The sequence below is a fragment of the Labrus mixtus genome, chromosome 5 (genome assembly GCF_963584025.1).
Source record: "Labrus mixtus chromosome 5, fLabMix1.1, whole genome shotgun sequence".
Classification (NCBI taxonomy): domain Eukaryota; kingdom Metazoa; phylum Chordata; class Actinopteri; order Labriformes; family Labridae; genus Labrus; species Labrus mixtus.
The window spans coordinates 2120923-2134772 of record NC_083616.1 but is presented as its reverse complement, the minus strand read 5'-3'; the positions used below and the strand labels follow the sequence as shown (position 1 = coordinate 2134772).

At 48.5% G+C, this 13850-nt stretch overlaps 1 protein-coding gene across 2 annotated transcripts in view; it reads left to right on the top strand.

Moving 5' to 3' along the window:
* kat6a (K(lysine) acetyltransferase 6A) overlaps positions 1-10914 on the top strand; it is a 38546-nt gene extending 27632 nt beyond the window's left edge. Inside the window, exons 11-17 of one of the 2 annotated variants that reach the window (XM_061037291.1) lie at positions 466-627; positions 1534-1627; positions 1735-1966; positions 3614-3809; positions 3909-4619; positions 4881-5124; positions 5257-10914. In XM_061037291.1, the coding sequence (XP_060893274.1) occupies positions 466-627; positions 1534-1627; positions 1735-1966; positions 3614-3809; positions 3909-4619; positions 4881-5124; positions 5257-8612 (4995 nt within the window). In that variant the 3' untranslated portion in view covers positions 8613-10914. Of the gene's footprint in view, positions 1-465; positions 628-1533; positions 1628-1734; positions 1967-3613; positions 3810-3908; positions 4620-4877; positions 5125-5256 lie in introns of both variants that reach the window. The other variant, XM_061037289.1, reaches the window with a different exon arrangement.
* Positions 10915-13850: the final 2936 nt, after the last annotated feature.

The following is a 13850-nucleotide window of genomic DNA, read 5'->3' as shown; positions in this document are numbered from 1 at the left end:
CCAGGGTAATTCATAATCACAGTTTACAGTACACTTGGTTTTCTGGGCCTCGTTGCACAGCAGCAGATTAATTCAGGGTTAAGTTGTCTGCAGGCCGATGCCTCTGCAGCTTCTGTTTCCCCGCTCTGCAGTCCATCCTCGCTCGGAGGAGAGCAGAGACAGCTGGAGAGCTGCCAACCTGAACCTCCCTCCCTCTCTCTGTTTTTCCAGCACTTTGTTTCTCTCCTCCACCCTCGCTCTCTCTCCCTCCCGCTCTCTCTCTCTCTCTCTCTGTCAGGGTCTCCAGAGACTCAGCTGAGATCATTGCCCGACACTAGCTCCACTCCTCTGCTCACCTTTCCTTTGTTCCTCTGCTCCCTAACAGCAGCTTAAAGATGTTCTGCTGAGCATCAGCGTGTCGTTTAGGAAACTTTCCGTCATCGTGTTCTCATGAGTTGTTTTCTGTCCCCACTTATCCGACTGCAGGTTGATGGGAATGTGAGCACAATCTACTGTCAGAACCTGTGTCTGCTCGCCAAGCTGTTCCTCGACCACAAGACCCTCTACTACGACGTGGAGCCTTTCCTTTTCTACGTCCTGACCCAGAATGACAGCAAGGGCTGCCACCTCGTCGGCTACTTCTCCAAGGTGAGGACCATGATGCACCTCACCTCACCTCACCTCACCTCACACACACACACACACACACACACACACACACACACACACACACACACACACACACACACACACACACACACACACACACACACACACACACACACACACGCCCTGGATTCAAGTCCCTTTTGCAAACCTGTCTCAATGATTAAGACTCAAGGTTGTATTTTTAGTTCCCACCCTGCACTATCCTGCAAATCAAAACTTGGGAGAGAGACCACACTAGGTGATTTGGACCAAAACTCATATCTTGATATTGTTTAGCTGAATGGCGATACTCGATATATATCAATATGTATTTTATTAACAGTGAAAACACATGAAAAATAAACTACCTGTTTGTGAATTTAAAAAGTAATATTATAAAATAAAAATGTTCCTTAAATACAATAAAAAAGAGAGAGAGGAGGAGCAGGGTTAAGAGGGACAGACAGTCAGTCATCATCAGTGAGATGAGAAAAAGGTGAACTGGCACCTCTGTAAAGTTATTTTAATGCAACATAAACTATATCCATATTAACGATATTTTCTTAACCTATCTTTGAAAATATATCGATATATCTCAAAAACTCAATATATTTCCCAGCCCTACCCCACACTGATGCATTCCTACAAACACACAAATTGCTGCCGCTGTGTTTCAGACAAACACTCGGTGCTGTGAGCTCCGCCGTCCCTCTGTGGAGTTTTACAGGCGCAGGTGCTCCCATTAACAAGCCAACCTCTCTGCCAAAACACAGCAGTTAGTGAGCGGAGGCAGAACCATCAAACCCCCCGCTGTACTCCGACACAGTCCTGCTCTGTGATGTCATTTCCAGGATTTTTTGTTCTAATGCGGGGAAATCTGCCTCTCTTTCTTTCTTTCTCCTCCAGGAGAAGCACTGTCAACAGAAGTACAACGTATCATGCATCATGATTCTTCCACAGTACCAGCGCCAGGGCTACGGACGCTTCCTCATCGACTTCAGTAAGGGCGTCAGGCGCTCACAAGAATCACATAAAATAACTTAATAATGAATGTGTGTGCATCTTTTCCTGGCTCATCTTCTCCCTGCCCTCCTCCTTCCTTTGCAGGTTACTTATTGTCTAAGCGCGAGGGCCAGCCAGGATCTCCAGAGAAGCCGCTGTCTGACCTCGGTCGGCTGTCCTACATGGCGTACTGGCGCAGTGTGGTGCTGGAGTGTCTCCACGAGGTGCGCGAACGACAGATCACCATTCGACAACTCAGCAAACTGACGGGGATCTGCCCGCAGGACATCACCACCACCCTGCACAGCCTCGGCATGCTGGAGCCACGAGGAGAAAGGTCAGAGGAAGGACCTGCACACACACTCGGGACATGAGGGGGAAAGAATCAGCCTGCATGCTAGCATAGCACTAACTGACTGTAGGGAGAGACAGGGGGGGGATCAAGTATCCAGACGGTAGTATCAAAGCCTCACCTCACATGTAACATGATATGTCAATCAGCCCGGTTACACCATGAATGTGAGCGGAGCCGCTGGAGTAGACTGCAGGAGGATCATTGCTCAAACTTCCTGCCTTCATCAATTACCTCCCCTTCTGTTCTTTAGAAGATCTTATACATAGACGTGTTGGTGACACTTTCATGCAGACATCCTGGGGGGGGGGTGAATATTAGCCAAGCGTGACTGTGAAACCTGCAGGTATATCTGACTTGAAGGCTCTATTAAGACAAATTTCAACAACAGTACGACTGAGATGGAAATAATAGTTTTACATGATTAATGTACTTTCACTGTTTTGAGTCATGCCACACACACACACATGCACAAACAGGATCCTGTGGACTTGCACTAATGGAGAGATGTCAGAGTGAGGGGGCTGCACACAGAGAGCCAGAACTCAGAGCTCCTGAGCTGGTGGGGGGGAGTTTGGTGACTTGCCCAGGTAGTGAGTTGGCACCTGTCCAGCTACCAGACCAACTTCTAAACTTTGGGGACTTGAACTGGCAATCCTCCATTTCCGAACCTAAGTCCCTACAGACTGAGCTACTGCTGCTCCATAGTACATGTATGGTTGCCTACCGTAAATTCAGAATATAAGTCGCACCGCTGTATTAGTCTCAGTCTGTTTCTTGGGGGTTGTCCAGAGAGAAAAAAGGTTTCAACTCTCCCCCTGTTTGATAAAAGTCCACAATGTGCGGTTTCTGTGCAGCTGTGTCGCTCTTTTAGCTCTGTCTGTTTTCTCTTTGTTGAGTTTGCTCTCCTACTAACTACATTATGGTAGCTGAGCTCTCAGCCTGCAGTCGAAGCTGTGAAGTCCTGACATCCTCCAGGTCACGCTGCCCACCTCGTCTGGTCACCCTTTGACGTTTACTGAGGAGTCTTTACAATCAAACCAAGCTTTAATTACTAAACAAAATACCAGTTCAGTTTTCTTTAAATGCAGGATTACGACCTCATAAGCGAGAAAAACTGGTAACCGCCAGCCTGCTCTGTGTCGCTATGTATCCCCTCACAGCTGGCAATCTCCAGTCACATCAGGTGGCGTGCAGTGTGTGACGGTGGCAGCTGCACTCACAGTAATGATGGTAGTTTGTCAGCATTGTATACTGGTATCATGGTTGCACCGCTGAAGGATGCAGGCAACTTGTTAGATAAAGAAAAAAATATTAAAAGTGCATCTTACACCAGATGATAAAGTACATGCTCACACTTTTGCGCAAAACCTTTCACACATGTGCTGCAAATTATTCAGACCTGTGGAAACACACACATCTGGATTCTAGAGTTCCACATGTTCTGACCTGAAATGTTGACCCAGCAGAGTTCAATGATCCCAGTTTGTATATTTGCTTTTTCCTGCTTTTGCCGTTCACATCCCTGACACATGCAGACATGCTCAGCTAATTTCTCTCCACTTGCATGTTGAAGACCCCCCCCCCCCATACAGACCATTAATGCTCTTTGTCTTTGTTTGGTTTTCACAGCATGGTCCTGGTGCGCAGGGAGAAGCTGGTGTCCACCCACATGTCTCGTCTCAAGGCGCGGCCACGGCAGCTGGAGGTGGATCCCGATAGCCTCCGCTGGACCCCCGTCATCGTAACCAACACTGTGGTCTCTGATGCAGAAGGAGATGATGACGAGGAGGAGGATGAAGAACCAGAGGAAGAAAAACACAAAGAGGTAACTTTTGCATTTGTACTTGATTTCAAACGGAGAGATCTAAAAGTCGCTGAACCTTTTCACTGATTATTTGTTCTCTTCTCCTCGGCCCGTAAAAAGATCAAACCAAGTCACAAGGTCCCACCGCTGTCCTGGCACATGCGCCAAGGAAAGAAGAGGGGGGAGGAAGAGGAGGACGATGACGAGGAGGAAGAAGAGGAAAGAAAGGGCTTCCTGGGGTTTCCCATTAGCCAAAGCTCTCCAAGTTCCTCTCCTGCACGCTGTCCGCCGCCTCTCCCAGAGCCACCGCGTCCCCCTCCACCTGCAAACGGAGAACGCAGACCAAGGGGGCGCCCGCCCAAAAACTGGCCCTGGGGCAAGGTGAAAGACAGCACGAGGGTGGGACGGCCACCTAAGATCCGCTCGGTGGAGGACGAAGACGACGAAGACGAGGAGAGAACCGAAGGAGGGAAAACCGCCGGCTCTGCCAGCAGCCCCCCCTCCCTTTTCTCACTGGACAGACAAGCGGAGTCCACAGCCTTTCACACGCTAGACATGGCCCGGCACCCCTCCATAACCCCCAACCGACGAGGTCGGCCGCCGAGGAAAAAGAGAGGCCCAAAGCCTCGACTGTCCGAGGGGCCCGGCGAGGGGCTGACCCAGCTCCCCGTAGTCTCCAGGTTGAACGAGTCTCCGCCCATCAGGAAGAGCTGCTTCAGTGAGAGCAGCGAGGAGGAGGAGGACGAGGAGGAGGAGGAGGAAGAGGACGACGAGAGGAGGGCGTGCTCTCCTCCCATTCTCACCAAACCTGCAATGGGGCTCAAATGCAAGGTAGGAAACCAACAGTTCTTAGACTTTCTCATTTGGAAATTATGTTGAAATTTAGGAATTTAGATGTAGGATTAATCATCCTTCAGGTAAATGTTTTCAAACAATTAAAAAAAGTTGTACTCGTTTATGATTTGAAGTTCATTTCATCACCTTTACCATAATAATCTTGTTTTTCCATCACTCTGGGTCTGTTTGGGGCCATGACATTAAAACACAATTTTCCAAAGCACCCCTAATTCCCTTTCCCTTTCTACCCAGAAGCCACTGAGAAAGCGTCGCTTTCGCCAGCGCAGCCACCCTCACAGCAGCGTTGTCACGGAGACCATCTCCGAGACGACCGAGGTGCTGGACGAGCCCTTTGTGGACTCGGACTCAGAGAGGCCCATGCCGAGGCTAGAGGAGGAGACGCTGCACCGTTACCCCCCAGCCCGCTCCGCCCTGAGGCTATCTGACCCGGCGCCCAAAAGAGGCCGACACTCCAACCTCACGGACTCCGAGGAAGACGGTGAGATTAAAAGCTTTTTTTTTTTTTTTTTTTTTTTTTTTTACAAAATATTGTAGAATTTAGTGGTTGATTTATACAAATGTTTGTGTGGAGCTTTATCTAACACAGGTTTTTCTTGTCGCCTCTTCCCAGAGCTGACGCCCGTGCTGAAGCCCGTGGCAGCTCTGACGGCAACGCCATCAGAGACGCTAGCAGCCAACCCTGAGGTCCCAGTGAAGAAAAAGAAAGGCTGGCCTAAGGGGAAGAGCCGCAAACCGCTGCACTGGAAGCAACGAGAACCTGGAAAAACACCCGGTGCAGACAGTCAGGCCCAAAGCGGGGATCCTCCACCACCACCCAAAATCAAGATGAAGCCCGGACGCAAGCCCCGCAGCTGGTACCTGCAGCGTGCCCAGGAGGAGGCGGAGAGGCAGGAGCAGGAAAGACAAAGACAGCTCGACAAAGACCCCCAGCTGCTCCAGACCGACGATCACAACAGCAAACGAGTCTGCAGAACCAACGCCGACAGAGACCGCAAAGAGAAAGACTCAGACGAAGAAGACGACTATCTCCCTAAGCCTGTTGAGCAGAAGGTGCCCAGGAGGCGAGGGAGACCGCCCAAGAACCGCACCGTCCTCCAGCCACCACAGCCCGCCCCCAAACCGCCTCCTGCCTCCGAGCCAGACGAGGAGGAGGAGGAGGAGGAGGAGGAGAATCTAGGAGCATGGGAGGAAGAGAAACCCAGCCGTCCACCGTCCCGTCCCCTGATTTCTCCTTCATCCTCTTCTGCCGCTTCAGGGCCCCGGGCCCCTCAATCCCGGCCTCAGGACACAGACGTGGGAGACAGGGAAGAAGACGATGATGATGAGGAGAGGGAGGAAGAGGAGTGTGGCAGCACAGGTAGCGGTGGTGGGAGTATCAACAGGCGGACAGCGGTCACACCAGGCTCGGGGAGCAGGCGCAGTGAAGACCACGACGCAGACGATGAAGGTGACGGACACTTAGAGGATAAGAGCAACAACAGCGGTGTTAAGAAGAGAAAAGGTCAGGACTCGGAAGATGAAGAGGACGACGAGGACGAGGAGGAAGAACCGGCCTCCCGCGCCAGCTCGCCTCCAGTCAAAGAAGAACCCCAAGGTGGGGAGGCTTTTTTAGACATGGAGAGCAGCGCGGCTCGGGACTATGTCAGCAAGCAGGAGGAGGAGGAAGAGGAGGAGGAGGAGGAGGCTGAGGCTGAGGAGGAGGAGGAGGTGGTGGTGCAGGAGACCAAATGTCAACTCCCCTCCTCGGCTGACCCTCAGCAGGAGGAGAGGCGGCGCAGAGAGCAGGAGGAGTCGGCCGCGGCTGCAGCAGCGGTGGAGACGGTGACGGCCATGTCTGCTCCCTCAGAGCCCATGGAGCTGCAGCCTCTGCACCCTGAGGACAAGGACGTCACGCTGCTGATGGAACCCCAACACACACATCCACACTCCCACCCGCACCAGCATTCTGACTTCAAAGAGGAGCTCGGACACCATCACTCCCACCATCCTCATCATCATCACTCCAACGAGCTGGACCTGGAGACCATGCAAGCCGTCCAGTCCCTGACTCAGGGGGAAGCCCAGGACGAGGAGGCCGAACCCCAGCCGCACCACGGGGCCTACCAGGACTGTGAAGAGACCCTGGCCGCCTGTCGGACCCTGCAGAGCTACAGCCACGCGGGGGAGGCCGAGGAGGAGGCCCTGGCATTGGTAGAGGAGTGCGGGGCTTCCCAACACAGCAGCCCCCTCCCAAATCCTCCAGTGGCCCCCCTGCCCAGTCAGTCTGTGCGCTCAGTGAACAGTCCCGGGTTGAACTCAGGCCTCATGGACACGACACCAGCCGGGCAGAGGGGAGGGACACCCGGACCTAACGGAGCAGGGGGAGGCGGCGGTGGAGGAGGGGGCTACACCCAGATCACACCAGAACACCCCAGCTCCCTCTCCGCCCCCTCCCAGCAGAACATGGAGACGTCGCCGATGATGGACGTGCCGTCGGTGTCGGACCACTCGCAGCAGGTGGTGGACAGCGGCTTCAGCGACCTCGGCAGCATCGAGAGCACCACGGAGAACTACGACAACCCCAGCAGCTACGACTCCACCATGGGAGGAGGCGGGAGCGGGACGGGGAACGGGGGCAACGGAGGAGGAATGTCGGCTGCCGTCGTCACAGGAAGTTCAGCGGTTTCATCGTCGGCCTCCTCTTCTTCTTCTTCCAGCTCGGCCACACCGTCCTCCTCTCAGTCCAACAGCTGCTCCTTCGTGCCCGCCCCCGGTCACACATCTTCCACGGGAACGGGAGGATCCCAAATAGGGATGGGCAGCTGTAATCTAATCCCGCAATCTGGACCGGGTGCCAGTGCTGTACCCCAGCCTCCACCGCCCCCACCCCCGTCCAACACGCCCAGCTGTGGTATCAAGTCTCCTCAGAGCTGTGGTGTGATCGAGAGGCCGCCCAGTACCAACCAGCAGCAGCAGCAACAATCCCAGAAAAAGGTTTCTCAGCAGCAACAAGCCCCTAACCCTCCACCATCAGCTGCACCCCCTCTCCCCCAACAACAACAACAACAACAACAACAGCAGCAGCAGCAGCAGGCCCTGTCTCAGTGCAGCATGGGCAACGGCTTCTCGTCCACACCGATGATCATGGAGATCCCCGAGAGCGGAGGCGGAGGAGGGGGCCGCACCCTTTACGAGCGCATGGGTCAGGACTTTGGCACGGGGGGCTACCCCCAGCCCTCGGCGACATTCAGCCTGGCCAAACTCCAGCAGCTCACCAACACCATCATGGACCCCCACGCCATGCCCTACTCCCACTCGGCCTCTGTCACCTCTTACGCCACCAGCGTCTCTCTGTCCAACCCTGGGCTGGCCCCGTCACCACACACTCCCCTCCCTCAAGGCCAGCCCACCATGACCCCGCCTCCCAACTTGAGCTCCGGCTCCATGAACCTGGGCTCTCTACAGCTGCAGTGCAACATGCCCACCGCTAACATCGGCCTCGGCCCCCCGCCGCACACGCAGCGGCTTCAAGGCCAGATGGCCACGGTCAAAGGACACATCTCCATCCGCTCCAAAGCCACCCAGCAGCTCGCCCCCGCCCCACACCAGCAGCAGCTCTACGGTCGCAGCTCGGGGGCCGTGACCATGCAGGGCACGCCGCGCACCCTGGCCGTGCAGCGCGGCATGATGCCGAACCTCATGCCCACGCCGGCGCCCTACAACTCCATGAACATGACGCCCCTGAACGCCATGTCGGCCGGCTACCGGATGCCCCAGCCGATGATGAACAGCGGTTACCACGGCAACCCCCCTTACATGAATCAGCCAGCTCAGTACCCCATGCAGATGCAGATGGGCATGATGGGAGGGCAGGGTTACCCACAACAGCCTATGCAGCCCAATCACCACGGCAACATGATGTACACTGGCCCCACCCATCACAGCTACGCCGGCGTCCCAAAACAGTCACCTTACATGAGCAGATGAGCAGCGGAGAACTGAAACAAAGGAGTCATGATGGGACCAGAGCTGATAAATCCCTGTACTCTAAAATGTCCATTACTCCTGTTGGCCCTCTCCAGTGCCCGACAGGCACGTGTGAGTGTGAGGTGTCGGAGTCAGAGAGGGTTTTGGGTTTCCTCTTTTTCTATGTTGTCATTTCGTCCCTTTTTAATTTGGGCTCGTTCCCCCCCCATCCCTCCCAGCTGGCTGTGCTCAGGAGCAGGTCGGCAGGATTCCAGGGGTTGGGGGTGTGTACATGGACCGCGGCCGTGCCGGCTTGCGTCACAGGCCTCTGTCATGTGGTTTCACATAAAGGTCCAGGAACCTCCCCCCCTCGTGAGGAGGAGAGAGAGAGAGAAAGAGATGACGAGAAAAGATACACAGAGAAAGACGATGCAGGAGTACCTTGCTTTTTTCAGACTGGGATGAAAAAACATTGGAAAACTGAAATATATTCAACCATGCACACAATCTTTTAATTGATATAGGAAGCCTTACCTTGAAAAAAAAGAGACATTGAATCATTGTAGGCGAACTCTTTGTTTTTTGTTAAACAAAATGTTGAAACTTATTTTTGTTGTCTTTGTTTTTCTTGATTGTTTTTTTTTTTTTAAACTGTGTGCAGTCCGACCTCGTATATGCTTTGGTCTTTATATGTGTGGCATTCTAAAAACGGTGATACACACCCTCTCTCACGCTCTCACCCAAACACACGGCTTTCCACCTAATTCCAGGAAAAGCAGGAGTGGGCACCTCCAGTGTTTGAGGCGTTGAGCTGCAGAGTCCCCGTCTTCCTGGATCGACAGTGTTGTACCAAAAAAAAAACACAGCAAAAACAGACGAGAAGAGCCCGTTACTGTCTTATTATATGTCCATAAAATGAAACAAGTAGCATTATTTTCCAGTTTGCTGCCACTCTGAAAACATTTAGATGTAAATATTCTGGTACTTCCCGATATCCAGCACACACACAAACACACACACGGGCTAGCTTCGGTGGCTAGCACGGGGAAAGTACAACATTCAGTTGTTGTTGTCCACACTCCACTGACACGCGGTGTACTACATCAGCCTGTTTTTAGCAGTTTTAGGGAACGCAGAACAAACGGTGGGATTTCCATTGAACTGCTTTAAAGAGGGTCAGTTAGCGTTAGCTGACCTTCCCCTCATAAGTGTTAGAGACCCAAAGAGGTCAAGGAGTCTGCTTCTGAATAGTGTATTCTGTTGAATCTTTTTTTTTTTTTTACTTAAGATGTATTTTTCTTTGCTGAAAAATTCTGCACTCCCATTGGCTAGAGACATATGGCAGTGGACCTTTTGTAAAAGGTGTGCCTGAATGCCTGATCTAGTGCACGGTTCGGCCCCTGCATAGAGGCTCGCTCGAAAGCAGGGTCCGAGGTAAGAGGTCCTGTGGGTCATGGCGTTCAGCTGTCAGGAGGGGGCGCGGTCGACCTTGATGCTCCATGTACCCGTACTGAAAGTCAAAAGAGTAGTTTTGAATTTCCGACAGACCTGACATGGCATACTTTCTCTGTATCGTTCTGTTCTGTACTTCTTTTTCGTTGTGTTTCTTTCTGAATTTTATCAGACTGGGCAGCTTTCTTTTATGACACAAGCTGACTCTTTTTGACTTTAGAAAAACCTATTGTAGAGAAAATGTTTTTTCTATAATATAAAAGGAAACTCTTACATTGATATTGGTACTGTCATTTTTTTCACTTCTGTTTCAGGAACAAAAAAAATACATATTTTTTAGCTCGCCTCTTGGGTAATACTTACTAAGAAATTCAAAATGTAAAAAAATTACCACTCACTTTTAGTGACTTTAAGATGCCTTTAACCTCTCCATTCCATCTCATCTCTAGAGTTTTTCTATCTTTGTGTAGTATAATAATGCTATTTTAAACAAAAGGACTACAAATATCTAAAGGTCACTTCGCATTCTTTTCTTTTTTTACTCGTGTGTGTAAAGGATGACTTCCTTACATTTAAGAGGCATGTAAAAAGGAGCTCAGTATATTTCTGTCTGTTTATATCGCTTCCCTTTTTGTATCCTTTGTAATTGTACATGTTGCGTTGTATGCTAAGAGAGAGCGCAAAAAGTAAAGAGGAGGGACAGCTGGTGCACACGGTCAAGGTGGATATGCGCTCAGCGGCCTCAACTATCTACTCTCTCCTTGTATGTATTTCCATTTATTCTGTTATTTTTTTTCTTTCTTTCTTAGCAAGTACTTTCAAGGAACTCTGTACATTTTAACATAAAATGAAAATAAATTATGTTGAGCCATTTGTGTATTCCTGAACCCTTTTTAAACACAGTCAATTCCGCCACCAGGGGGCTCTCTATCAAAACAATAGCAAAAGATGACGTCAAGGTTGGTATGGAATCATGACCGTTACGACTAAATAAACAGCTTTTTTGCCGCCATGTTTTGTTATTTTTTTCTTGTTTTACAAACTTAAATTACGTCAGGAGATGATTCATTTAAGCAAACACACATAACAAGAGGAAATGTGCTAGGCGGCTTAAAATACAAATTCATGAAGACAAAAATGTACCTGAGTTAGCCTATTTAATAAACAACATAAGATAATGTAACAGGAGGAGATTACACATTAATAATACTGAAGTGGTGGAAGATTGGTCATTATCTTAACATTTATATTCTATGGTTATTATATAATAATACAGTTTAAACTGCTTTCTTGTTTCTTATGCAGCAGTCTTTGACGTAACATTCGGTGCTTCCATGACAACGAACGCGGCTATCATGGCAACCGCCGCAACAAGACACGTCGGACACGTCCCGTTACAACTATAAAAATTACAGATTTCTCTGGCTTTGATAACTGTTGGAAATATTTGAGGAAATGTAAAGTACTCAACAAAATATATATAACATAGGTTTAGTCCATGTTTAATTAATTTAGATATTCAGTGTAAAAAGTCTACTATTTAACCAAAGTCAGTTACAGAATCAATAACTTGTGCTTTAAATCTCACTCAAGGCTGCGTGTTGGAAAACAGCTTCCAATATAATTGGCCTACACATTATGCTGCAGGAGCTGCTCTTCAATAAAGACTATCATCCTCCGTATCCACTGCAAACTCCTCATCCTCACCTACAAGCCATGAAGTAGGTGCATAGGTCATAGCCTACTCATGGCATCACCAATTAATTAGAAAAAGAAAATGGAAATAAAATGGTGATGCCGAGCAGGAGTAGGCTAGTGTGCAGGATTTTGTCTTTTCAATAGCCACATACCATTATCAAAAAAAAAAAGCAGGAGCGACTCACAAGAGTATGCTAATAATATTTATTTATATTTTACAAATTTATTATATTATTTATATATTAAGAGGAACATGTAGACACATTTAAGGAAGTAGTTCATACTTTACCTTAGATACAGCAGAACATTATGTTTTTATTACTTTGATCCAGATCTTTATTACAAGTTGATATCCAAGTTGAAAGTCTTGAAGTGATGAAGAATGTGTATTCGGCTTTTATTAGGACGGGCTTAGAGTGTCATGTGATCTGATCTGTACTCCAAGATAAAAGATAGACATGTTTCATACTAACATATTCAGTTTCACTCACCTTTACAGAACCCACAGCAGGCAAACATTGGACATGGACTGTGAGGCACATTGAGGAGTTCTCATGAGCACATGTGGCCACTAGATGTCGCTGTTGAATCTTTTCTCTTTAGTCGAAAGCCTCCAACAGTTAAATTTGATCATTCACTCTGACTTACACTGACATTTATTTCCATGTGATCGTTCATATCTAATCCTTTAGTCTTGCTAAGTAAGGTCCACCTGGTTCATTATCTTTTATAACTGATTTATACTTTTGATCACACATTTAGATTTAGGCAGCAGTTATGTTTATATTAATGATGCAAAGTATCTCCTCACATCCTACTCCTATACTTCTGTTGAATGAATGAATCTTTATTTTGGTGTGTGGACGCTCAACACGGCCCCTCCTCCCTTACGGGATTATTCAGACACATTTAAAGAAAACATTTCCTCATGCCATCGCACTGACACAAAACTAAACAAAAAATTATACAAAGATAAGATATACAAAGATTTTTTTGGGGGGCGTTTTGTTCCTTTATTATAGGAGCTAGAACAGTGGACAGAGTCAGAAATCAGACAGAGAGAGAGAGCGAGACTGGGGAACTACAGCCTCTATACATGAGGCGCACGCACTAACCACTGCTCCAACAGCGCCCCATACAAAGATATAACATTTCAACACCAAAACACTGTAACTCAAATACCTCGTAAAAATAGAGAGAAAAAGAGGGGCGAGAGACAAAGAGTCAGAGAGAGAGAGAGAGAGACTGACCTTTCAAACATATAAATCTGTTCATTCATACTTATGCTGTTTAAGATCCACTCTGAGCGCCTGCTTCTAGAAATTAGATATTGTGAATATGTGGTTATGAAAAACACATTTAATTATATCACTAGAGCAGCCTTTCCCAAACTTAAGACTGCCGCGGCCCACTTTGAAATACAAAATTACCCCGGGGCTCGTTATAAAATAAAAGTTATGACTACAGCTATCACTTTCAGTTAGGGTAAATATTGGATATTATGGCAAGATAGACACAAAAGTTTAAAACATTATGTCCATTAATTGTCATGACAGGCCTTACTAATCACTTAAAGGGTTAACTCATGGTAAATCATCATTATTGTGATATTACTTTTATTTTTATACTTGGTGGAGGGCTTTTCGCGGCCCACCTGCAGTACCCACACAGCCCACCAGGGGGCCTCGGCCCACACTTTGGGAAGCACTGCTCTAGAGCATGCCTATGTGTGTTGGTACTTTATCAAAGAATACTTTTCTTATGATACAGTGAAAGGTTAGTTTCCCTCTCTACTTCTGATTCACCATCAGTGTGTGAATGTGTATGAATGGATGAGTTAATACTGATGGACTCTTTACTCAGCAGCCTCTACCATCAGTGTGTGAATGTGTATGAATGGATGAGTTAATACTGATGGACTCTTTACTCAGCAGCCTCTACCATCAGTGTTAATACTGATGGACTGGTCCACGTCATTACTGTGATTAGAAGGAAAAGCCTCTTTCTAAAAGAACAAATAACTTGCACACAAGATGATGAATTTTATTTAATATTTGGTCTTGACTCAGTCTTGATTCCTAAATGTCTTGGACTTGTCTCGTTCTTGGA